The 27,708-nt window shown below is 34.7% G+C and overlaps 2 protein-coding genes and 1 non-coding gene across 5 annotated transcripts in view; 1 reads left to right on the plus strand and 2 right to left on the minus strand.

Moving 5' to 3' along the window:
- The window catches only part of LOC107036669 (CD63 antigen), a 29,956-nt gene extending 24,781 nt beyond the window's left edge, over positions 1-5,175 (minus strand). For all 3 annotated transcript variants that reach the window (XM_015254779.2, XM_015254778.2, XM_015254781.1), the window contains exon 1: positions 4,920-5,175. In XM_015254779.2, coding sequence (XP_015110265.1) covers positions 4,920-4,982 — 63 coding nt within the window. In that variant the 5' untranslated portion in view covers positions 4,983-5,175. The remainder of the gene's footprint in view (positions 1-4,919) is intronic.
- Positions 5,176-18,199: 13,024 nt separating this feature from the next.
- LOC107036683 (CD63 antigen) lies at positions 18,200-27,071 on the plus strand. The gene is made up of 5 exons (XM_015254798.1): positions 18,200-18,533; positions 23,842-24,030; positions 24,787-24,963; positions 26,449-26,679; positions 26,776-27,071. The coding sequence occupies exons 1-5, from the start codon at positions 18,456-18,458 to the stop codon at positions 26,839-26,841; spliced, it is 741 nt and encodes a 246-aa protein (XP_015110284.1). The 5' UTR covers positions 18,200-18,455; the 3' UTR covers positions 26,842-27,071.
- Positions 19,303-19,384, minus strand: Trnas-uga. Its single transcript has one exon. It is a non-coding gene; the product is annotated as a tRNA-Ser (tRNA).
- Positions 27,072-27,708: the final 637 nt, after the last annotated feature.

A 27,708-nucleotide genomic window follows, 5' to 3' on the forward strand; every position in this document is an offset into this window, starting at 1 on the left:
ATTTTAAACGGAAAAAAAAATTCTCGCCAGGTACAGTATTGGCCCTCAGTGGCGGTGTGAGTAGTCAGACAACAGTCACGCAGTGTTGACGGAACAATGTGAAAAAACAGTCATCAGGACAAATGACCACGGTATCTGTTCAATTATTATTATCGAAAAGGATCATTCTTCATTTTTAAACGTGCAGAAGGATGAATTTGTTTGAATAACCATTAAATATGAGCGTCTATCTATTAGTGACCCGCCGTCTATCTTCTAGTCGTTTGCCTACCCGGAGAAAAATATCCAATAAAAATTAAACATCTCCGTAATTCCGGAGCGAAATGTGGTTGTAGGAAATTTTACGGAACTGTCACGGAATTTTTTCAGAGCATTCCGTAATTTTTATCTGAATCCTATGAAAAATTACGAATTTTATTTTGGTCCAATATATTCACTGAAATTTTTTGAAAAATATAAAAAGGGTCCAAAACTTTGAAAACGACTCGTTTTTTGAAGTTTTTTGAGGTTTTTCTAAGGAAATCGATGGAAGAACGAATTGAAAAAAATTGGCATATTTTTATATGGAAAGTGTGTTCAAAGACGCGCATTTTGTAAAAAAACCCAAATCGGTTGATTTTTACGGAAGTTACAGGCATTTGAAGATAAAACTTGTAAAAAAACATGACTGCCCACAGGATGCCTCAAAAAATCTGAAGAAAATTGAGAAGTCATATTTTTCCATATACAACCACAGGAAAAATCGGCAATATGATTGGCGATGGTGAGGGTTTTGACCTGGGTGAGTTCACATGGAATACCCCATATACTAATCGAAATTTAAAAATAGTAAAATAATTGGTAATCAAAATTTCCAATTGATGATGAACTGAATATTTGATAATATGGAACTGTAAATTTTCTAGTAAGTAAACGATGCTAAATTCTTATAAGGGATTTTCGATTATCCAAATAATCGTCAATCTTACTAATTAAATTACTGATTACTAAATAATTCGGAAATTGAATTTTTAAATTGATGATTTTTCCAATAATTAAAATTTAAGAGTGATATTAACGAAGTGACTACTTGATAATGTAACGGTAACTATAATTTATGGATATGGCTATCCCTGGGTGAATCTTTCATGAAATTTTATAGTAAACAATAGTTTTTGCGATATTCAACTCTAAAAATTGAAAATTTCGTGAAATCATTTCTTAATTGATTCAAACAATTGATTAACAACTAATTTCTTATTTCATTTGAACAGTATTTGTTGCCTTCATCATGTTGATACAACATGTGAGGATAAAAAAACTCAATAACTTATGAAAATGTAAGAAATTAAATCATTTCGAATTTTTTCCGGAAATCCACAGGAACAAACTTTTGGGTGGTATTTTTTTGGGATATAGGGAGGGGTAGGGCAAAACGGACCACTGACAAAAAATTGATAATTTCTTGATTTTTTTGATAGTTTTTGCTTCGGAATGGAAGCAAAAACAAAATCTCAAAATCATTTGTGGTTTAAGGTGATTAGCAAATCTGATCAAATTGCGGTTCAACGACACTTCTTGTCTATAAAACCCCTGTGACGGTTATGATCCTGAAACTCACTTTTAATTCAAACATTCCGTGTTCTAGATTTGTAGGAAAGAAAAAAAATTACCAATTTTCTGTCAGTGCTCCGTTTTGCCCTACCCTCCCCTACCTTAAGAATATCCAAGTAGTTCGTGCAATTTTTTCTGGCGGAAATTCTTTTCAGAATTAATAGAATAGACCAGGAGTATTTTTTAGGCATAATATATCAACCTTAGCTTCCGAACATTTATTTTTTGAGAAAATTATTTTTGAAAAAAATTGAATTTAACACATTGCGTCTATAAGAGCGGTACACTCCCACCTTCAATCCAATAGTTCGTAGTCTTACAGCATTTTTTCATACGAATAACCGTATTAACTTGATAAGCAATGATGCTGTTCTCACCATTTTTCAACTTGATTAAGAAGACATTCAAATATACTTTTCAAGCCCTGATGTAATTGCTATTACTGATGATTCTTTCAGTAATATGCTGTAACTCAACAGCGAATTGTGCAATCCTCATCGTATTCTGATAGAATGAAGAGGGTATTGTTATCAATTTTTTGAGCCATGACTAATTCCATTTTGATCAGATTTTTTTGAGTGATCGTCGAAAAATCGATTTTTGAAAAAATATAAATTTTTTCGAATTTGTACGAAAAATTAAATTTGAATTGGTGTGAATGAATAGAGCTAATTAGAGGCTATATTCATGAAAAAATTCATGGAATTCGATTGATCCCTCATAGGAAAATTTCGAGAAAACGACACGGAGAGAAATGTTCAGTAAAAATTACGGAATTCACAGTTCGCTCACCGATTACGGAATCGACTCAAAAAACTCAAGTCACGGTATCGTAATTTTTCACAAGAGATTCAGATAAAAATTACGGAACGCTCTGGAAAAATTCCGTGACAGTTCCGTAAAATTTCCTACAACCACATTTCGTACCGGAATTACGGAAAAGATACGTAATTTTTATTGAATATTTCTCTCCGTGTATGTCTCGCGTGTTAGAAGCCCGCATTTGATTACTTATCATCTCCTAAACTGTGTAGTACAGCTAGTTAGGTTTTTTTCAAATAGCTGAGAACTATTATAAACATTATTTATGAAAAACATGGGGACAATTTTACGAAAAAGCGGTTTTCTAAGGATATGGAGTAAACATGTCAATAGCTGGACAGTTAGGGAAATGTTGAGCTTCATTAAAGAATTTAAAATCGATGAAGTAGCTAAATGAATAAAAAACAAGTTTTAGACCTGAAAGAATAGACGAATTAGGAAAAAACAATAGCTTGAAGTGGAAAGAATGGGGAGAAGAATAATTCAGTAGCGAAGTGGTAAAACGGTACAAGTCAATTTTGACTATTGACCAGTTTTCAATGAATATCTCGGAATCTAAGGGAGATAGCAAAATTGTTGTTATAAACTTCTTTGTAGGGCCGATTGAGAGCTACAACAAATGTCATTATGAAAATTTCGCTATCTCCTTTAGATTCGGAAATATTCCTCAAAAACTCAACTAGAAGATAAGTCAACTTGAACCGTTTTACTACTTCGCTACTAATTAAATGCGGGAAAAGTGGAATATCGTCCAAATCCCCAATAACTGGACGCTAGGGCCAATAGATGGACAGTGGATGGCCAATACATGGACGCTCTGGAGGAATATAGAATTTTCATCCAGTTTATACAAACATGTGAATTTTGTTTTATTGAATGTGAAGAAATACAAGGCCAAATAGATTCTTAATCTTCGGCATGTGATTCTTCTCCTGAAAATATTGTGCTGTTTCCCACCTCTGACTCTTTCGGAAGAGAACTTCTTTTTTTTCTCCACGACACTTTGTCACTGATGCTTAGCAAATTGCAGCGCCATGTCACCCACCACTGTAGGGGAGGATGGGGTAAAATGGACACTTTAGACTTTTTTAAAATTATTTATAACTCCGAAAGAAATTCATCAATTGAGCTCAATTTAGGCTCGTCACAAAGAGAAAGAGTTGTTCTTTGTATTGAAAAAAAAAAATTATTGAATTTTATCAACATTTCAACCCCTCATTAACATTTTGAAAAAAGTCAAGTGTCCGTTTTACCCCACCCTCCCCTACCTCCCGAATATTTTATTTTGTTTCTCGCTGTAATGTGGATATTTTGAAAAAAAACTTCACATGATTATACATAAGTGTTATTATTGATAATGATAGTAATCCGTGCAGTTTTCATTCTATTGTTTATAGAATATTCAATAAAAGGTGAAATCGTCCAGATATTGGCCCGAGTCCAGCTATCAGCGTGTTCACCCTACCTTAAATTTGAGCAATTATAAAGCTTCTATTGGGGAGTATTAAAAAAACATTTGAAAAATTTAGAGGAGGGGGGCTCTCCCCTCCCCTAAATTAGGGGTGGGTGGAGTAAAATGGACACTTTTGACTTTTTAAAAATAATTTATAACTCAGAAACAAATTTATCAATTGAGCTCAGTTTAGGCTCATCACAAAGGGAAAGCATTGTTCTCTGTATTGAAAAAAAATTATTGAATTTCATCAACATTTCATTTTCNTTCTCTTAGAATTCTTTAATGCCTAAAGGAGGTTAGGCGGTGTTTGAGGTGAATTTGAGAGTGAATTTCTGTGGTTCCCGGTAGCTTAGTCGGTAAGAGTGCCCGGCGCGTACCTGGGAGACCCGGGTTCGATTCCCGGCTGGGTGAAGCGGAAATTTTTTCTCTCTAAATTCTAATTCTCTTAGAATTTTTTTTTTTACCCCTCATTAACATTTAAAAAAAAGTCAAGTGTTCGTTTTACCCCACCCTCCCCTACCATCCCCCCTCTAGGATCGCCCAAAACAACCCCAACCTCATCTGCTCTAGGTCCCCCCAGCCAACGATCCCCCCAGGAAAACCTTCAAAACCCCCATAGAAAAACCTCCAGAACCCCAACAAAGAAAAAAAAATGTCCTCCCCCCGCGCCGCGACTCCGCCTTGCGCTTCCCCTCAAACCTCTCAAAACCTTCCGAAAGGTTCGTCAACCCGTCCTCATTCCCCAGTACGCAGTAATGACGCTCCGAAAACAATAAATAAACCAAAAACAAAGGGGTGGAAATAAAATCGAAGAGATTAAAAATAGACGAAAATTCCCTCGTTTCCACCTTTATTTCCCATGAGTTCTCAACTCCGTGTGGGTTTGTTGTATTATCGAGCGGCCCCGAGTTATGTCTCGGACTATAGAATCCCCCAACGGGCGTCGAACAAAGGTGGGAACGGCACAAAGACCATTTTCAATCCCCTCAATTATTAATCATTTCGTTAATGATTTCGTTAATAACGAAAATAGAGATAACAAACTTACCGCGAAGATGAGATTGAAGAGGAACAGAAGGTACTTGACACAGGTCATACCACCGGACACCATTTTGATTGTATCCTGTCGGCTTTTTAACGAAAATTCACTGAATAATCAATCACTCTTCACCTTTTTTCCCCCACTCGATCGTCAATTGACGAACGGTTTTTCACTTTTTGTCGGGAGATTCACTGGGATTTTGCAACGGTAAATGTTTGCGTGGGCGATAACGTTGGGAGAAACACGTCCGAACACCTGGATGTCCCGCTCTGGAGTGCGGCGACAACGGCGGATATTTTTGTTGTGGTGGGTACGGGATTGTTGCTGAGATGCGCGCGCACCGACCCACGACTGAGCGAGTGGAAAGGGCCGTGGTTTTTTTTTTCGCTTGGTTTATTTGTTTTTGGGATCAGGACAGAGATGCAAAATGACCGTCATTTTTTAGATCGCGTGATGTGACCAAAAAATGACGGTCATGTGACGCACAAATTTTCCAACTACAAATGATTGTCGCAAATCATTTGTAACCAAATTGTTGTCAAACCATCTCTATAGTTGCATAATTACGGTCATAACTAATTTCCAGATTGTGACGGTCATGAATAAAATAAAATAGTTTCATCTATATGGATGGAAAAAAAACGTGATTTCCATTTCAAAATGCGGATTAGGCCAATACAAAAGGAATTCAACTGAAAATTGACCGAGAAAAAAATAAAGTTTCATCTATATAGATGAAAAATGACTGTCATTTTTTCTTGACAAGTTGTGACAGTCACAGAAGGGGGAGGGGGAATTGTGACAGCCGTCATGAACGCCTCGTCACATTACCGTCATATGACGGGTCATGTGACGCATTTGCATCTCTAATCAGGAGAGCAGGGTGCGAAGGTGAGGATCATAATTTGTGGGGTTTGTCTTTTTTTTTTCATCTGTGAACCATTTTTTTATGTTTCAGGGATTGGGGAGTGATTGAGGCAATCAGGAGAGGTGGAATTATTTTTATAAGGCCGATTTTTATAAGTGTCCGTTTTATACCCCACCCTCCACTACATCATATTCTGCTGGAAAAAATTCTTTTGTCCAGAATTTTGTTGAAATCATTTGATACCCCCGATAAAATCTCTGTTATTCACTATATCCTTTCCTAGATTTTTATTCTCATTCAACTATTCCGAATACATTTGCTGTACTTTCGTTCTCGCTAAGACTATTTTCAAGGATTTCGTGTTTCTTTCGTTCTTTCAAGAGCGAAATGAGAAAATCGTTTGCTATTTACTTGTCAGTTCACATGGTATAAAAATGTATTAGAATTTATGCTCAAGTTGTCTGTTCTCGTCGCTAAACTGCGTTAATGAGAGAGAAGGCAAGAAGAAATGAGAGATTAGAGGTAAACGTTTCGGCTCGCTTTCGTGACAGGAAACCGTTAGGGCGATTCCCCGGTAATTTCGAGGCGGCGCGTGTGCCATTGTTCTTGGGCGCAGGTAGAGATTATCGTTGTAGCCACGGTTACAAGCGCGATTGTTGAATAATCGACCTTTCAATTTTTCATCAATTTGCTATTCATTCTTTCTTAAAGTAGCTCTACACCTACGGCTGATTCACCCAGAAGTGGTTTGATTCAATATCAAATATGATACAAAATTTCAGATTTTCAACTTCCCTTTCATTTTTCATTAGAGAAGGGAATTTATATAGCGTTCCACATCTTTGTGACGTCATAAGAAATTAGTTGGATAGGATTTGGATGAGGTAGGAGGGGATCCGGGATTATTCTCAATATGAATTAGGGGAAGGTGTGCCCGTACCGCCCACCTAAGGGGAAATGCCAATTTTATATTTTATATTTCAACTTGAGGATAAAAAACGTATATGTGAGACTTATTTAACTATTGAACTCATTATTCTTGAAGTGTAGACGCCTAATTCTCCTTAGAATCCACAAAATTGATTGAAAATAAAAGAGAGAACCTATTGAGCGGCACTACCCGCCGTCGGGTAATACCGCTCGGCACGATTCCAATGCCGCTCATAGGGTTTTGCGTGTATCGCTCGCGCCGCAACCTAACCTGTACTCGAGTGCTGTCGAGCAACTACGTGGCCAATCCTATGAGCGGTATTACCGGCTCCGGTCGGCGTCAACAAAATTGTTAATAATTATTGACATGAGTGGAGTTTTGAGTTCGAATTGATCTCAAATTACGCGTGAAAGTACCACGAATCGAATAACCACAGTTTAATATGAGAATTCAGCGTTTGAAACTATCAAAAACCTTAATTACAAGTCCACAAATTTTGCACTGTAAAGACCTCAAAACTTCGTTATGTGTTTTTTCATATTTAAAGTGGTAAATAAAGTGAAATTTTTCCGACAATCACATCCTATCATTAAATTCTTCATGATCAGGAACAAAAAGAAATTTTTAAGTTCATGGTTGTGGAGAAAATCGGGTGAGCGGTATTACCCGCTGAGCGGTACAGACACACCCTCCCCTAACAAGAAATATTTACTGAAAAAAATGGATAGTCTCCTTTCTCCTTTACTCCTTTTAATAGCTGGGCGATTGAGGAAATGTTGAACTTCATTGATGGATTTAAAATCGATGAAGTAGCTAAATGAATAAAAAATGAGTTCTAGACCTGAAAGAATATATGAGTTAGGAAAAAACAATAATTTGAAGTGGAAAAAATGAAGAGAAGAATAATTAAATGAGGGAAAAGTGGAATACCATCCAAATCCCCAATAACTGGACGCTAGGGCCAATAGATGGACAGTGGATGGCCAATACATGGACGGTCCGGAGGAATATAGAATTTTCATCCAGTTTATACAAAGATGTGAATTTTGTTTCATTGAATGCGAAGAAATACAAGGCCAAATAGATTCTCAATCTTCGGGATGTGATTCTCCTCCTGAAAATATTGTGCTATTTCCCACATCTGACTCTTTCGGAAGAGAACTTCTTTTTTTTCTCCACGACACTTTGTCACTGATGCTTAGCAAATTGCAGCGCCACGCCACCCACCACTGTACCTCCCGAATATTTTTTTTTCTCGCTGTAATGTTGATATTTCGAAAAAAAACTTCATCACATGATTATACATAAGTATTATTATTGATAATGATAATAATCCGTGCAGTTTTCATTCTATTATTTATAGAATATTCAATAAAAGGTGGAATCGTGCAGCTATTGGTCTGTTCCCGGCAAATTTAGAAGATCAAAAAAGCCTTAAGTGTCCATTTTACCCCACTCACCCATAGCTTTATATCTAACGAGTCACTCAAAACAGTGTTACCAGATCGTGACGTCACCCCATTTAAAATTGTACAGGTTTTGGCTATAAATCGCCAAAATCTGGCAACCCTGACTCAAAATTGAATTGAGTAAAAACATCACCACTCTTAAAATTTTTAAAAAATATTCATATGACGTTTAAACCGAGAAATGAGATGTTAGACCATGGTGTGGGTACTTGGGGAGGGCTTAATTGAATCATAAAAGTTGGACGTGGGCGGAAGCGGATGCAATGACCTCTGAGCGCCTCTCGTCAGTTCAATTAGCAGGAGAAGAATAAATAAGTGTTTGATCATCGATTTGCAGTGAGAACCTTTTGCAACGAACCCAGGTGAAATTATCGGTTCAATGCACTGAGAGAAAAAATTTGTTCTGCCGAAGAATTGTATGTTCCCCTGACGAGATCTTTTGTCGCGTTGAATCAAGTTACTTGTCGAGAGCGAAAGCTCTAATGTTCGACTACAAAAGCAGAAGAGCATTTTATTGGAGAAGAAGTAGTTAAAGTACTTGGACATCCTTAATTGAATGATTGCATGAAAATCAGCGCAAATCTGAAAAATTCAGGTGAATTATTTATTCTTGAACCCTGAGTTAATTGAAAATTCAGTGTAATTCCGTGATTAATATTTATTTTGAACTTTCATTAAATTATCAGTTTTAATTATGTATGAAAAAATCCTATGGAGAATTCGAACATTTCCTGTAGGATTTTTTAGATACAATTTCGTATAGGATTTCCTATAGGATTCCTTGTCAGGTTTCTCCTATAGGATCCATGTGTGATTTTCAATAGGATTTTCTATCAAATTTTAAGGCCATAAGGGTCGGAATGAGGATCAAAACGGTCATATGGGGGTCACATGAGGGTCCATCACTTCCGTATGACTCCCACATGAACCCCAAAGAACCACCATATGACCCTCTCAATCCTCATTCTGACCCTTATGACCCTAAATTTTATCGAAAATCCTATTGAAAATCGTCGTATGAAATCCTATAGGAAAAATCTGATAGCGAATCCTATAGGAAATCTATAAGAAATCCTATAGGAAATCCTGTAAGAAATCCTATAAGAAATCCTGTAAGAAATCCTATCTGAAAAAATTATTCAAATTTTTCTGGGCCATATTTCGGTCAGCAGTAATAATCAACACAAAAAAAAATGTGTAAATTAGTTTAATTGCACGACGTTTCGAATGCACAAAGCATTCCTCTTCAGGTGCATTTATTATTCTAAATTAAAACAAAATTATGAAGATGTTCTTTGAGAATTCATTTCTAGCTGTCATCTGACGATGTAAACAAACAACCATATCTGTGTCATGTTAATCGGATGAAGTCTGACAGTATCTACCTAATACTGATATAAGGTAAACTCTTCGTCTTTATTTCTTGATATAAGTAAAGACGTACTTCTCAAAAAATTTTGTTTTTCTCAGTGTACTTGAGCGTTAACATTATACTCTAAAATTGCTGATTATTGAGATAATTGTATAATTCACACAAATTGGAGGTCTGATGATGAATAAATTCATCTCGTCATCGTTTTCATAATTGATAAATAATTTTATGAGAAATTATCAAGAGCAATTTCCCCAGTAAATTCAATTCTTCACTGAAAACGTATTTTACCATTTTATTTCAAAGTATTTCGTTCTCCCGAAAATCCCATAATCAACAAAAATATCAGCTTTGAGTTCCTATTTTAATGACTTCACTACTGAATTCAATCGACAAGAAAACGGTGTTGATACCGGGGCAAACGTCGCTGTTATTCCGAGATCGTTGCCGGGGATATAGGTTCACTGGATCGATGACCAGGGAAACGAGCACGAGTCAATGTGTCTCACTTCAGCCTGAATAAACTCCGACCAATTCTCCATAAAAACCCCCACCTTCTAATTCCAATCTCGCTGAATTATTCAGGAAGTGCTCATTTGGCTCACGGACGTAACTAAACCTTACATAAGTGAAAAAAACGTTTGTATGACAATTCTCAAGACATTAAGACCCGACCTGACAGCTCTACATCAATTGGAAATAAAGAACTCAAGAATTCATTTTTTGATTCACAATGGAAATATAAATTTCATAACTTTCATTTTTTCAACTATTAAGCTTCTCCCAAGATTTTGGTTTTTCTTTGGAATTTGATTGTTGTAAGATTATTCCAGTGCAAGTTCAATTTTATTTGAACTAATTTGGAAGCATTGTAATCGTCCAATGCTGACATTTTCTAATTTTGATTGGAAATTATGTAGAATGACCTGAAATGTAAAAATACGAAGTTTAGGATCACGTCTGTATGTGAGCATGTCCATCGCCACCTTTAGAAAATTGACACGCACGAAAAAATTTAATAGAAAAACCTATTGAATTCGTTAGAAAATTCTATTGAATTTCTATTAAACTTTCTATTAGTTTTTGGCTGATCCTATTGACATGTTCAATAGAAAACATTCCATAAAAAAAGTCAACAGAATTCGATTTTTCTATATAACTTATTCTTTTCATATATTTTTTTTCTATAGAATTTGCTCGACTCAAATTTTCCAAGTTTTTTTCATTCTATTTTTCTTTTCTTCTCATCAAGAAAATCAAACGAAAAATTTAGAAAATTTGAGCCGAGGAAATTCTATAGAAAATATCTCAACAGAATAAGTTATATAGAAAAATTGAATTCTATTGACTTGTTCTACTGAATATTTTCTATTGAACATTTCAATAGAATCGGCCAAAAACTAACAGAACATTTCAATAGGAATTCAATAGAATTTTCTAATGAATTCGATAGGTTTTTCTATTACATTTTTTCGTCCGTGGAGTAATTAAATTATTAATTAAGGATATTTATCCAAAATCGCAAGGACTTAAAAAAATTGATTTTTTTTCAACTGAAAGATGAAGATATTCCCTTCATTTTTATACAAATTTCAATCCACCAACCCATGTTCATTATTTAGAAATGAAATAGACAAAATGCACCAAATGCATGCGCTAACATGCGCTTATATGAGATAGAATCATTCAAATATTTCCTCTTTTTGCCCGGGTACCCCAGATTTTTCTCTGGCCATTGGATTCAGTATGATTTTACACAATACCTTCTATTTTTAGAGTCTTCTAGTAGGTGAATTACCAATTTGAACACAAATTTCATAAGAGCCCGTGTATCAGGAAAAATTAGTTTATTCATTTCTGCCGAGACTATTGCATATGTCTAAAAATGAATAATTAGCGCAAAAAAAATTAAATGTTTATCGTTTGTTTGCCCCGCAGACGCTTAAAATGTTAAAAATAGTCCAGGGCCTCCAATTTTTGAACTGCAGAGGTTCTTTTATCGAAATTTTTGAAAAAATGGGGACAATAACAATGACGACTTAGTTTTTTTAAATCATTCAAGGCTAAAACTTGAGATGAAAAAATGAAAAAAAATCATCCAAGTTTCCTATTATTAAGGTGTTTCGTGCGAAAAAGGTAAAAAATGAAATTCATCTGGAATTCATGCAGAATATTTATAATCACAATTGAATTAGCTATGAATTTTCCTAGAATTTTTTCAGATTTTCTTTTCAAGTTATCAACGATTAAAGTCGCTGCTTATACATAGGCTCTTATGAAGATTTTTCTGTTCAACATGAAACTGTATATCGGCTCAGAACTGTATAGCTTCTCAAAAGAGAAATCTCCATAAGAGCCTACGTATAAGAAGCGACTTCAATCGTTTATAACTTGAAAAGGAAATCTGAAAAAAATCTAGAAAAATTCGTAGATAATTCAATTCTGATTATAAACACTCTATATGAATTTCAGATGAATCTCATTATTTACCTTGTTCGCACAAAATACCTTAAGCTGCTTCATACACGAAGGTTACATGAAACTTCAAAAATTTTAGAATTTTTCCTACATTACCGACTACTGGACAGGACAAGAAAAGTGCTAGAACCACCGACACTTCATAAAACCTGAATTAAATGAATTGAATACTTACTAAGAACAAAAATTTATTTTCTGCACATGGTTTCGATTAATTTTTTTACCCATCACTAATTATGATTTTAAAGATTCCGTTCACTGGTACCTTTTCTTTTTTTCATTCATTTAGAAAACCCCTTACCATTCCCCAACGGTAAATATTTGATTGGGCTCATAATTTCAGAAGCAGTAAAACGGTTCAAGTCTCTTTAGCCCCTCATTGAGTTTTCGAGGAATATCTCCGAATCTAAAGGAGATAACAAAATTTTCGTAATGACCTTTTTTGTAGTCAATTGAGTGCTACAAGAAAGCTTATTCCCAAAATTTGGCTATCTCTCTTAGATTTCGAGATATTTATTAAAAATTGGTCAATAGTCAAAATCGACTCAAACCGTTTTACCGCTTCGCTACTGATTTATAAATAAAAAAACTCGTGTGAAAAAAAATGAGCAATTTAATGTACAAAAGTACACAAAGGCCGGATTATAAATGAATTGTTTAATAATCTAAGGTGAACGTTCTGATCCCCGAGAGTCGGTGAAAGTGACAATTCTCTGAAATTTCAACAAAGGCACCAAAAAATGCTCAGGTGGTTGGCGGGCTCAGACCACGTGCTCTGGCCACGTCAGACCCACGCCTTTCAGTCCTACTCGATAATAAACAAGTTCTACCTAGTTCACTCACCACTTACACCTGATAGCTCATGGTAAAATTTCAGGCGCGTGCCGATGCCAAGGTGGCCCCAATCAATTATTTATTCCGTTGACTGTTAAATTGTCTCGGTTATGGCACGTGTTTCATTAGACATCACTAGAGGACGATATCTAATAATAATCGCCTCTTCAAATTTTTTAGATACACCTAAATCACTATTTTTGGCACTACGTCAATACAACGTACAAGCAGAAACTTGGAATCAGAGATCGGCGCAAATATTATTGTCACCAATATTTTCACTGCAAATCCATATTTTTTAGTTAATAGATAATAACATGTAAATATTTTTCACTATATTAGGGGACCATGCCCCCGTAATCCTTAGTCTGACCCTTGTGACCCTTAATCTGACCCTCGTGACCCTTAATTCAATGCACGTGACCCTTGATTTGACTCTTATGACATAATAAACATATAAAAATTTTCGTATAAACCAAAGATTTTTTTTATTCTCGTTATTATTTCATTTCTCTCGGAGGTCAATGAGTTATAATTAACAATAAAACACTGTTATTTATCTCATCAGGAAATACTCTTGAATATTTTAGAGTAGTCATTGAGGCAATAATCAAATCGGGGAGGGCAACCTGAATGGATTTTTATCCATTACTACGATAATGAAAAATTAATTTGATTTCATTATTCATGACGAAAGAAATCAGAATTTTCTGTTTTTCATTTTCCATTGAAATAATAAAGAAAACGAATCTCGTTATTATTTCATTTCTCGTTAGTATCGTATGAAAATTACATTTCGTAATATTCATTACGAAAAAAAACATCTATTCGGTTTTTTTCATTGACCATTGATATGGTAATGGAATATTAATGATGGAGATTATTTCCCTGCCGATCTCTGCTTGGAATCCGAAAAAAATCCAATAGACAAAAATAATATTTCATGAACTTGAGAGTTACCAAATAACCAATGTTTAGTAAGGCGAAAGACTGTTAACTACCACAATTTTGAATCGTCTCGGTTTTTATCTGTAAATGTTGTATATAAATATTTTGTATAGTTGAATAAAAAATTGTTAAGAAAAAAGATATCACTACACTGAGAAAAAAACAAACACGTTGTCAAATAAGTCTTGTTTGGGCCAACAAAATCGCTAGTTGAAAATTGCCAAAAAGGAATTTGTTTGGTTCGAATTTGAAAGTCTCAAACATTAATAATTGTTCTGCCTTCGACAGCAACTAAATATTTGACTCAAGAGACGGTTAATTCACACCAGACGGTGCCTTTTCAGGGTAAAAATATCTCATATAGAGGAAAATTTATCAACAAATATTTTATCCCTAAGTTACAAGATTGCTATCATATCATCATTATTGTTTCATTTAAGGGTTCATTTCTTGTTTGTGATTATTAGACAGTCGAAACGAAAAACTACTATCCCTTGTTTCACATAGACCAAAGATTTTTCGGGAGCAAAATACGTATGGGGGTATCGAATAACGAAAGAGTAGTGCTGGAAATGACATTTGCGTGTACAGAGAATACAATTTTTTTTGAACTACTAAATCTATTTTTGCGACAAAAATTTTTCATTCCGGCGCACGCTCTGCATGTTTGGCATAAAAAATTCCTGTTTTGATAATTTTCAAAAAATTATTTTCTTGGCACAAGTAAGACTTGTTTGAGAACATTGTCGTCTTTCTCTGAGTGTAGAGAACCTTCTTTTGTGAAAGATTTCTTTGCTTATAAAAAAGGCTCTTTTATGGTTCCCTAAAATGATTGGATGATTAACAAAACAGTTAATTTTTACATCGATGCAAGTATCCTTCAGATTATTATTTAACTATCCCGGAAAGTATTCAGATACGAAAAAATTTCATCGAAAAATTTACGACTTTCTCTATAAATATTTTATGCCTTTTTCGTAATTTCTATTAAAAAATTCCACAGTTTTTCTACGCCTCTTCCTTCCTATAAATGTTCAATAGAAATTTTTTTTTTTTAAATCGTCAAAAGAGAAAAATCAATAGATAAACTGTTAGAAATTTTCGAACACAATTTCCTCAGCTACAAAGAATTTATTTTTACATTTCCTCTTAAGCGTATCTTCGTTTCCGGGAAAATAAACTAATTATAGGAATGGAAATTTAGGGAGAATTATCAACTGCTGATAGCTAAATTATCTCGATAATGAGTACCATCAAATAATAATAATATCGATAACGATACCATCGGAGTACTATAAACAGGGCTTGAATATTGAAGATTAAAATCTGAAATAAATTCTAAACAAAAGTTAATATGAATGGAAACATTTTGGTTAAGTTTGTACTCAATCGACAGTATTGTTAATAATAATTAATGCAGAAGTGGAAAAATAACACAGTTTTATGAGAAAATGCACTTTTCGAGATTAGGGAAAAGATTATAATCTAGAAGAAATGTCAAAAAATCAGAAAAAATGAATAAGAATTCTATGTCCAATGTGAAAATTATGTTCAGCGCCAAACTATTGTGATACAGTAGAGGCTTTGTATAAGATACCTTAGGGACAGTAGAAGAGTGGAATTCCGGGAACCCCTGTGCCCCCACTACGCGCGCCCATAGAGGAGAAAAATAGGGACCAGCGGGTTTCAAATAAGATACCTCGCTTGCTGCACCCGAATTCAATGAAATTTTCATTTTTACTGAATGAATATCGATAACTAATCAATTTATATGTGTTTAATGTTTTGAATTTGTATCGCCCGCATTCCCTTTTTTCTCCAAACATAACCCCGTGTGATAGAACGGCAGCTGATGTTGGGGGATTGTTGGTGGACTCGAGAATAATCACAAACGAAAAATTACAATTTTTTAATGGGAGAAATGAAACAAAAATCGATGTATATTTCCATTTGTTACAAAAAGTGGTGTGACCCCCTCTTAAGGTCATTAGACCCTCATGATCACGTCGTTCGTCCCTCCCGTTTGACCCTTAACCCTGGACTGGTCACCATGCGAGGGAATTGCCGCAACACGTCGTTTTATTTACCTTGCCATCGACTGGTTGACCGGAAAAATTTGAGAAAAATTGAATTCGTCAATTGAAGTATCTGGAAAATTCTAGTATTTTTTTTTCAATATTGTATCCTTAATTCTGGGAGAAAAAAAATTATTTCCAACAGGTGAACAATTTTTCCCCGTGTTAAATGAAATTGTCTGTTGCGCGACGTTGCTGGGAACTCGGTAAACGCGTCCGGGAAGTGTAGAGTGGATTCGGCAACGCTGGAGCCTAAATAACACGGCGGCACTCTCCCGCGAAGGTGACTAAAGTCGCATTTTCCCGTCAGGTGACCAGACTAGGGTTAACACCGTTTGATCCTTATAACTACTCTCTTCACATGGAAAAATGACCGCGGCCATAGGTATCTTATAAGAAGCCCACGGAACATAAACATTCGCGAGGCGATAAAAGTGCCGAGAGTGGGGGTAGGTCTCGAGCGCTCGGAGCGCGAGGTATCTTATAGAGAGGTATCTTATACGAATCCTCTGATGTAAATAATTTGTTTTTGCGCGCCCGAAGTGGCGGGTTAGATCGAAACACCCTAGTCAAACAAGAGACTGTTGTTTAAAAAAATAATTAAAGAAAGATTTCAGTCGCGAAGACTAAACGGTTCAAGTCAATTTTGACGGATTGGCCAGTTTTTAATGAGTATCTCGAAATCTAAGGGAAATAGAAAAATTTTTGTTATGACCGTTTTTATAGCCCTCAATTCGCTCTACAAAAAAGGTTATTACGACAATTTCGTCATTTCCCTCAGATTTGGAGATATTTCTCGAAAACTCAGCTAAGAGCTAAGTCGACTTGAACCGTTTTATCGCTTCGATGCTGAATTTCGTGGATTAAAAAATGACGGTCTTGTGACGCACAAATTTTTCAACTACAAATGATTGTCACAAATCATTTGTAACCAAATTGTTGTCAAACCATCTATATAGTTGCATAATTACGGTTTTTAACTAATTTCCAATTTGTGACGGTCATGAATAAAACAAAATAGTTTCATCTATATGGATGAAAAAAAAAGGTGATTTCCATTTTAAAATGCGGATTAGGCCAATACAAAAGGAATTCAACTGGAAATTGACAGGGAAAAAAATTAAGTTTCATCTATATAGATGAAAAATGACTGTCATTTTTCCTTGACAAGTTGTGACGGTCACAGAAGGGGGAGGGGAATGTGACAACCGTCATGAACGCCTCGTCATGTGACAGTCAATGGCGGTCACATGACCGTCATATGACGGGTCATGTGACGCATTTGCATCTCTAGTCTGTACCAAACTGTAAATAGTATATTTCGTCACTAGGCCGAAAAAAACTTTTTTGTCATTCCGGCCGTGAGGCAGCGCTTCACGGACGCGGAGCGCTGAGCGCTCAGCGCTCAGCGTCATAAAAAAAAATACTGTTCGTCATACGGTCAAAAAAAACTTTTCTAGCTCATATGATTGCAGCCCTCGCCTTCGGCTCGGGCTACAAACTCATATTCGCCAGAAAAGTTTCTTTCGGCCTAGTGACGAAATATACTATTTTGGCCGTATGACGAACAGTATTTTTTGTCATTCCGGCCGTGAGGCAGCGCTTCACGGACGCGGAGCGCTGAGCGCTCAGCGCTCCGCGTCCGTGAAGCGCTGCCTCACGGCCGGAATGACAAAAAAGTTTTTTTCGGCCTAGTGACGAAATATACTATTTTGGCCGTATGACGAACAGTATTTTTTGTCATTCCGGCCGTGAGGCAGCGCTTCACGGACGCGGAGCTAACAAAATAACAAAATAGTATATTTCGTCACTAGGCCGAAAGAAACTTTTCTGGCGAATATGAGTTTGTAGCCCGAGCCGAAGGCGAGGGCTGCAATCATATGAGCTAGAAAAGTTTTTTTTGACCGTATGACGAACAGTATTTTTTGTTATGACGGCCGTAGGCAGAGATTCACGGACGCGGAGCGGAGCGTCCGTGAAGCGCTGCCTCACGGCCGGAATGACAAAAAGATACTTGGATATCCTCAAAGAACCTTTTTGTCTGGTATTTTCTCATACAAAAAAGATCTCCCTTTACCCCAAACTCCCTCATTGCCTAACCGATGATTTACTCAAATGACGATTTTACCATCATTGAATCATCGCTCGATAATTAGCAGAAATAATTAGTGGATCATGGCGAAATATGTAACGCATCCGCACCTGCCCGATTCTCCAGTCATGCGCAATCCCCAACAACGCAGGCCCGAGCCACATGGGTAAAATCTCTGTCTCTCTCTCTCTCTATCCATCTCCCTCGATTGTATTTTTCACCGAAACTCCGGAGGACGTAGTCACAGTTGGCGGTTCGAGAACTCGAACGTTCCTGATAAGATTATACCAAAACGACTGAAATACGTCACACTTCTGTTAGAAGAGCAGAAGTAACGCCAAGCCCTTGGCCACGTTAACACCTTGTGATAGTGACAATAAAAAAAAAGTACAGAAAATATCGCGCGGATATTTATCAGTGATAACACAAGTTTCTAGTTTTTTTAAAATCATTTCGGAAATTTAAAACCGCAAAAATGGTCGCCGATATGAGCCTCCCGATGGGCTCGCGCTGCATAAAGTACCTTATGTTCATCTTTAATCTCTTCTTTGTGGTAAATAATAACATAAATTGTTTTTTCATCAACTCTCAAAAGTGCTCTCATGATTTTTCTCACTTTTTTGTTCGCCAGTTAACTTGTTTTTTACTGCGCAGATAACTCGGAAATATCACGATTTATTGGTTCGATTTATTTGAATTACATCTGACTGTAATATGAAAGTTGAGCGACGGTGTATTGCGCAATCTCATGAAACTGTTGGGGTCTCTGAAATGAAAAAAATCTCGCTTTTTGAATGTTTTTAATTATTCAAAAGAGGGAAAGGGAAAAACCTTGAAAAAAATTATTAAAAGCGTTCTATTGATTTGTTCATATTTTTTAAAATTCGATTTAAAATCAATTCATTGAATTGTTCAGCTTAAAAAATTATTCGGAAAAAAAATTGTAATTGAAAAAAAAATTAAACACAAGAACGATTCGATGACCCGCAAGAACATTTCGTGTCACCCACTATTTTTTTTATGCATTTTTTACATTTCCAATAATTAATTTGGGTAGGGAGAATTCAAGACGAATATTAATTCATGAGAAAAAAAATTATCCCCCAAAATTTAGAATTCGAGTTGAGAATGGAAGTTGAACAGTTCCACGTGTGACTCATCACATCGGTTTCCATTGATATTGTTCACAGATACCTCGATATCATTTACTTATTTCTTCGTAAAATCTATCGAACCACCGATATAACGAATGATTATCATTGACAAATGAAGGTAAATGATGAAAAGTCACTGATAAATGAAAATAACGAGTGAAAAAAAATCGCTGCGGACAGGATTCGAACCTGTGCGGGTAGAACCCAATGGATTTCAAGTCCATCTCCTTAACCGCTCGGACACCGCAGCGTATGCCGAACAGATGAATTTTTTAACTACTAAGGCTAAACGTCTGGATTTTTTCTCAAGTTCAACTAATTTATTTACAAAATCACATTTTTCATAATTTTTTTACCTTCAACAATATTTAATTAATTTTCACATTCGAAAATTTTAATTATTTAATATACAAATATGAAAAAATAAGTTGAAATGAAAAAAAAAAATTATTGGAAAAAAAAAAATTATTTTTGCAAACGGAGGAATGGATTTAAAAAATTACATTTTGCCGTTACAAATAAAAATTTTTTTGGATTAATTTTGATGTTCTTGAGAATTTTGAAGAAAATTTTGTAACAACTAAGGCTAAACGTCTGGATCTTCTCTCAAATTCAACTTATTTAGTTACAAAATCGCAGTTTTCCTCATTTTTTTACCTTTAAAAATATTTAAACAATTTTCGCACTCGAAAAATTCTATTATTTAAAATACCAATACGAAAAAATAAGTGGAAATGAAAAAAATAACATTATTGGATTAATGTTTTTAACATTATTTATTTTCGAAAACGACTCATTTGAAAAAATGACATTTTGCTTTTACAAATGAAAAAAATTTTTCGAATAAATTTGGATTTTTTTGATAATTTTTCTAAAATAAAGAAAATGGTAATTAAATGATGGAAAATTAAAATAATTCCCAAAGCAGAAAATAGTCGTGTCGATAGTTTTTCCAAGGCTGTAAAACCCTTCACATGCTGATGAATGACATAACACGAGTGGAGAAAACAGTGTGGGCAGGTGGTTCAGTGTAACGAAACAATTGCAGCAGAAGCTTAGATCTAATAAAGAAAAATTATTGACAATTCTGGGGCGATGTAATGAAACGTGTCCAACACGGAGAAAATTATCATTATCAATTTTNGTTCTTGAGAATTTTGAAGAAAATTTTGTAACAACTAAGGCTAAACGTCTGGATCTTCTCTCAAATTCAACTTATTTAGTTACAAAATCGCAGTTTTCCTCATTTTTTTACCTTTAAAAATATTTAAACAATTTTCGCACTCGAAAAATTCTATTATTTAAAATACCAATACGAAAAAATAAGTGGAAATGAAAAAAATAACATTATTGGATTAATGTTTTTAACATTATTTATTTTCGAAAACGACTCATTTGAAAAAATGACATTTTGCTTTTACAAATGAAAAAAATTTTTCGAATAAATTTGGATTTTTTTGATAATTTTTCTAAAATAAAGAAAATGGTAATTAAATGATGGAAAATTAAAATAATTCCCAAAGCAGAAAATAGTCGTGTCGATAGTTTTTCCAAGGCTGTAAAACCCTTCACATGCTGATGAATGACATAACACGAGTGGAGAAAACAGTGTGGGCAGGTGGTTCAGTGTAACGAAACAATTGCAGCAGAAGCTTAGATCTAATAAAGAAAAATTATTGACAATTCTGGGGCGATGTAATGAAACGTGTCCAGCACGGAGAAAATTATCATTATCAATTTTCACGAGTAGTATTTGACGGATTATTTTTCCACTCGGATTTCGGCCAAGCAGAGTGCAGTGAACAGCATCCGGATAGATTTACTCAGCCATACATTTACAACCCACTTTTTTGTTTATCTGTCATACAGAATATTAAACGTGAAATACGTTGAAAAATGAGAAACATTTGAAAAGCTACTAGTGAATTTCCGTCGGAATTTTTTTAGAAATTTCTGAAATAAAACTGTTTGACAGCCTCAAATACTGCGCTCCGATTGGCTGAAATCCGAGTGATAAAAATAATCTAAAGAATTTGCTAGATTTTTCTGTAAATTTTTGTCGACTGTTTTTCGAAAATTTGAAAATTGCTTTTGAATTAGTGCTGACACTCGAATTTCTTGGTGGCCATCAAATTGAAACCATTCTACTCCGCAAACACGATAATTCTCCTGGTATTTTTTTCTTCGCACGTACGAAAAAATTTTATAGAATAAAAACCTAGCGAATTCGTCAGAAAATTCTACTGGATTTCTATTGAACTTTCTATTAGTTTTTGGCCGATTCTATTGAAGTGTTCAATAGAAAATATTCAATAGAAACGTCAATAGAATTCGATTTTTCTATATAACTTATTCTCTTCACATATTTGCTATAGAATTTCCTCGGCTCCAATTTTTTAAGCTTTCTTCATTCCATTTTTTCTTTTCTTCTTATCAAGAAAATCAAACAAAAAAAGTTGGAAAATTTGAGCCAAGGAAATTTTTTAGAAAATATCTCGATGGAATAAGTTGTATAGAAAAATCTAATTCTTTTGACTTTTTCTATAGAACATTTTCTATTGAACATTTTAATAGAATCGGCCAAAAACTAATAGAAAGTTCAATAGAAATCCAATAGAATTGTCTACCGAATTCGCTAAGTTTCTTCTAAACTTTTTTCATCAGTGCGTCCGAATTACCGTCAACAAAGAAATTAAATCCATGCGTTTCGTTTTACTTCTGAACTTCTTCGGGTGAATATCTTTCCGATATTTTCGGCTTGAAGTCACGTTAACCAAATAATCACTTTATCAACAATAACATGATTTATCTTTCGTGCTTCGTTAATTGTCTCATTAACGGTTTTATGAAAATAAAAATTTGTTGATATTTTCCCCTGGCATTACTGATTACTGACACAATCCAAATACCAAATCATTTCAGCTCGAATATAATAAATGGTTATCATTAATTATCGCTATCAATCGTTGAAGAAATGTCGTATTTTTCATGTAGGGAACCAAAGAAAAGTCTTTACTTCAAATGTTTCCATTCTTTCAACAATATTAAATAATTAATAAATCATTTATTTGATGCAAATAAAGGACTATTAAATGTTGATAAATTTGTTCTAAACAATATTTTTTCAATTCATCAAATATTCATTTGAAAAAACAACTTTTCCGATAATTACCTCAATTTCTTTTTGGGCATAAATAATTGGACATGTGAATTATATTAATTATAGATTTGAATAATATCATTACTGGCGAACACGCGCTTCGCGCCGTCGTTAGATTAATTTATACTATTTTATTTTATTTCCATGCCCGTCTTCATAGTTAGATTAATTTAATTCTATCCATTTTCATGCTTATTATGTTTTTTTTTCCGCAATTCACGAGTTACAACATTGAATGAAGAAGAATTATCTCAAAGATCAATAGAACGTGTTTTTTTGTGATCAAAACAAACAAAACAGAAGTCATTCGAAATCTCATTCGGATAATAGATGTATCTCTCCATGTATTCCTGAAATTTTTTTAAATCTATTATTTCCCTCCATGAGGTAAAAGGATACTTCTCATTGCTATGGTCAGATTTCAATTATTTCTATGAAAAAAAAAAAATGAAAAAAGATGAAGAAAAGGATAATCGGCTAGAAAATGCATTTTTCTTCTTTGATGGCGGTAGCAACTTCGAATCCCTTTTTTTTTTCTTCAAGTATTAGAAGAATATCAATATTTAAAGATAATCGGGCGAGAAGAAAATGTAGGAGGTGAGGCGGAGGGGTTTCTATTGTTTTCCTGCAGAAAACCAATCGCTGAACAAAAAAATTTCCCATTCGGATTCAAAATTCAGGCAATATTAGGGAGTATCTCCGGTTAAAAATTATTTTTGGAGCTAATCAAATTTATTTGTATCTGTTCCACACATTGAATGGTTTTCAGATTGTTTTTTTTTTAATAAATGAAAAAATTTTAATCCATGTGAAAAAGTGGCAACATCGTCGGTAGTTTTTTTTTCACCAAGAGCTGGTACCACTGGCTCGAGGGAGCTCCAATCACAACGCTTCATCGTTCTCTCTCAAGAGACGTTTAAATTGACCGCGCTACCCCCACCTGATCGATACTTGGGACTTTGCTACTCGTTTGGGCTGCGTGCGCAGAAATTTCATTTTTCAGTACTTTTTTCGCTATTATTAATAAACAATGCTCCTAGGCGACCATCTTTTTTACTCAAAAAATCACTGAGCACATGTTCTAAATGTGTATAAAGTTTCATGACTTTGGCTGCATTTTTTCCTTGGGTTTTGCAGTTTTTTTAGTGATTTCCATAAGATCGCGGGTTACCTAAATGACCACTTTTTCAAAAATTCATAATAAATTAACCATGCTCTCCAGCAGTCTAAAACTTTGCACACGCCTTTCCCATCATTTAAAGAATACGTAAAAAAAAAGAAAAAATGGGTGCTTTTTTCCAACCCTCCCAGCTCGCCCGATTATCCTTAAGCGAGAAGAACTAAAAAAAATTAATTTTTCAATGTCTCCGGAAAGTTTAAAAATCGATAGTTTTTCGAATAATGAAAGAATCCCATAAATTCGATTTCTATCCTTGTCTTTTTTAAGAATGAATAGAATAAATCGCAGAAATTGAGAATTGGAGTCTAAAAATTTTATCGGATTATTATTATGTAATGTAATAGATCAATGAAATGGTTGATTTCAGATCACTGGGATTATTCTCCTGTCGATTGGTGCGACGATCCACGCAGTTTACAGTGGCTATCCGCACTTCCTGGACAACAAGTTCCTGTCAGTGCCCTCCTTATTAATCGCCGTTGGCTCCATCATCTTTTTCATTGCCTTCTTCGGCTGCTGCGGGGCTGTCAGGGAGAACTACTGCATGGTCGTAACGGTAAAGCGACGGCAACTAAATATTAACAATCGATTCTAATAATAGATTGACGGGATTGAGTCATAATTACAAAAAAAACAAAACATGACAACAAAGTAAAATATGTGGACCATTAATTTTTTTTATAAATGAGTGTTCTCACCATTTTTCAACTTGATTAAGGTGTCTCGCCTGAAAAGTCAAAACAATGAAAAAAAATGGGAAAATTCATGGGAGAAATGTCCGAGTATGCTGCATCATTGAGAATTTTTGCACATTTTTTTCAGATCTCAGTCTTGAGAAAAAAAATAATGAAATTTGAATGTTTTTATTTCACATATTTTTCCGAAAAGTTTGAAAAAAAAATCATTCGTAGCTTAAAAATTGGAGGTCCTGGACTGTTTTTGGCATTTTAAGCATTTTCGGGCAAACGGACAATAAAAATTTTTTTTTTGCACTAATTATTCGTTTTCAGATCTATATAATCGATCTTCAACGTATGAAAAGTCTCACTCCAATAACCCACGACTTTTAAAACTCATAGAAGTCTCCCCTGAAAGACGATCCGTTTTATCTCATTCTTTTCTATACCATAAGCCATAATTTATTACGATAATAAGTGGTGAATACAAAAAGTCTTCCGGAATTCTTTCTTGGAATCTCGTGTTCATTCTCAAACATTGAACTTGCATTTTACGACTTCTGTGGGGAACCACAGAAGAACCACAGGAATTTTAATAGTCGTTTATTAACCAATATTCAATATATTGATTTTAGTTCGCTTTGTTGATGGGTTTGATCTTCATTCTGGAACTCGCTGCTGGAATTTCTGGCTACGTTCTCAGGAACGACGCTGCTGACTTGATCCAAGACAAGATGTTGGCGACGATGAAGAATTATGGTACTAATGAAAGCCAGGAAATCACACGGGTTTGGGACGACCTCCAGAGAAATGTAATTGAACGTATACAAATAACAATTATTCTGATACATTCACCAAACATTGACAGAGAAAAGAGGTTTTCCGTGACTCAATAACAATCTGTACTCCTGGGTACTCCAATTCAGAACTTTTTTTTCTCTGAATTCCACTAAAATTCAGAACTGTTTTCAACATTCGAAGAGAAATTCAAAATATACCGACTTTTTCGGTGAAACTAAAGGTTCGTGACTTTAATTTGTGGGTGACCTAGGCAGCTAATATAAATTTAAATTTCTTTGAGACACCTCATGTAATAACTGTAGGTGCTCAGGTAGTTGTACGGGAACTCTCTACCAACTCCTCCCTTTAAGAGGTATGTCATTCTTAAAATTGTAAATTTTAATTTCAATTAAGGCCCGGGTGTACTATCTTTCGAATGTTATCTGGATTTTTTTTTAACTTTTGTAATCCAAAATTGTCAATTGAGTGGTACATCATGTAGAAATTCCCAAAAATTATGATAGAATGATAAAAAAAATAGAAAAAATTCTGAACTTTTTCAAAGAGCGTATTTAATTGAGATTCAGAATGAGTTGAAAAAAGTGGAAATTACAAATATCTGATTCGCTGTGGCAAATTATCTATTAGCTGTCATTTTCCATAGTGGATAACAAAAAACTAACTCCTCATGAGAAGTGACAGCTAGGTATCTCAATTTTCAAAACAGTGGCATGTAGTCATCTGCCATTTTTATGTGATAAAAGTGTTATTAAAAAATTCTCCAAAATATTACAACTTTTTTCAAAGAGCTTTTTCCGTAATAAATGTCTCTGTGCAGTGTGGGAAAAGATTTACGAAATCAGTCTTCCCCCTGCATGATATTGGGTGACAGGCCACCATTTGTCACCGTAAATCAGATACATTTTTCAATTTCTTGTTATTCAACTTTTTCTGAATATAAATTAAAAATGCTCTTTGAAAAAATTACGAATTTTTTCTCCTTTTTTTTGATTATTCATTCATAATTTTTCAAAACTTCTGCATGATGCAGGACTTAATTGACAATTCCAGATGATGAAAGAAAAAAAAAACATCGAGATAACGTTTGAAAGATAGTACACTAGGCCTTAAATTCAAGAACTCATGATATAGTATTTTATTAACAAGCCACACCAGCGTTTAGCGTTACCCAGGGTTCGCGACGTTGACGCAGTTGGTATGTGAACCCCAAGAAGCCAAAATAATAAAATTAAATTGACTAAGTTACATTTATTCAATTTAACCACTTTTTCCTATCAAATATGCAATAGAATCAGCGCAAAAAACAAGTAGAATTTTTCAAAATAGAATTCCAATAGAAATCCTGTAGAAACCCCATAGAATTCCTACAGAATTCCAATAGAATTTTCTAGCGAATTCGCTAGGTTTTCTATTAAATTTTTTCATGCGTGAACTTCTACCCAGAAATCTTTTGAATGTATGGTCTGAATTGAAACACACGTTTTTTCTGTGTGCAGTTCCAATGCTGCGGGACGATACAACCGAGTGACTGGATAAACACGGCTAACATGACAGGGCTACCCTTAAGCTGCTGCGATCCACTCCCTGGAGAAATAGGAAATAAATCGTGTACAGTCGATGAGAAGGTGACGTTACATAAAAAAGGATGTCTCGAATCTTTTGGATCATTCATCAAGGGTCACGCTGTGGAACTTGGTGGAGCTGGTCTGGGCATCGCATTTATTCAGGTGAGGTTTTTCTCTCGGTTGATCGATGCAACAGTCAAATTATTACTTTGGAAATATCCTCGGAGGTTTTAATGATTTTTCAATCGTGTTTTTCAGGCTGTGGGAATCTGGTTCTCCATATACCTCGCAAGAGCAATCAAAATGAACTACGAAACAGTCTAGAAGGAGAATTAAGAGTGATGAATTGAGAAAGCAGGGGAATTGGGGGAGAGAAAAATCATCCAACAGGATTCATCAGACTTCGATCATTGTAAAAAAAAGCTTCAGCTATTAATATATAACTATATTCTTGTACGAGTATTATAACTTCAGGTTGACATTTTCAATTTGTATTTGAATGACGATATTAAAGAAAGAATTGAGTGAGAGGTCATGTTTTATGTAAATCGGAATTGAACTCTTTTATTTAAAACCATTAATTTACTAGAAAATCACTTTTGTTCATCATCAATCCATCCATTTCTCAATTTTTTTTTATTTTCTGGCAAAAAAAGGTAATAAAAAAATCAATTGTTCTTTTAACTGAAAAAATCACAACAAAATGGGAAACAAAATTAACGAATTGATATTAATCCAGGAATTAAAATCATTCGCCGTATGATAAAACTGTAATAAAAGGGAAATTTTGTTGGTTTGGTTTGTTGATTTTGGGGGGCATTATCAAAATACTTTTTGTAGGAATTTTTTTTTTTTGCCTAAAAAAGATCCAACACTTTCTCCTGAAACCATCGAGCGATAATCACCTCCTCGTCTAACGTATGTCAGCATCCATTTCGAAGCCTTCTCATTATTAGCATTTTTCTGACGTCAGTCCTTATCAGTACCCCTTCGCTCGCAATGTCCCAAATGCTTGAGTCTTTGTACTTCCCAACGAGGAAGTACAAAGTGAATGTGAATGAGTCACTGATAACATGGATCACTAAGTGATTTCAAAATCAGTGAATTTCAAAAACTCCACGCCAAGGACGTTGGTGCCGCCTTCACTGATTTTTTTATTTCACAAAAATTCTTTTTATGAACTTTCAATGT

The sequence above is a fragment of the Diachasma alloeum genome, unplaced genomic scaffold (genome assembly GCF_001412515.2).
Source record: "Diachasma alloeum isolate Michigan unplaced genomic scaffold, Dall2.0 Dall_scaffold_00210, whole genome shotgun sequence".
Taxonomy (NCBI): Eukaryota; Metazoa; Arthropoda; class Insecta; order Hymenoptera; family Braconidae; genus Diachasma; species Diachasma alloeum.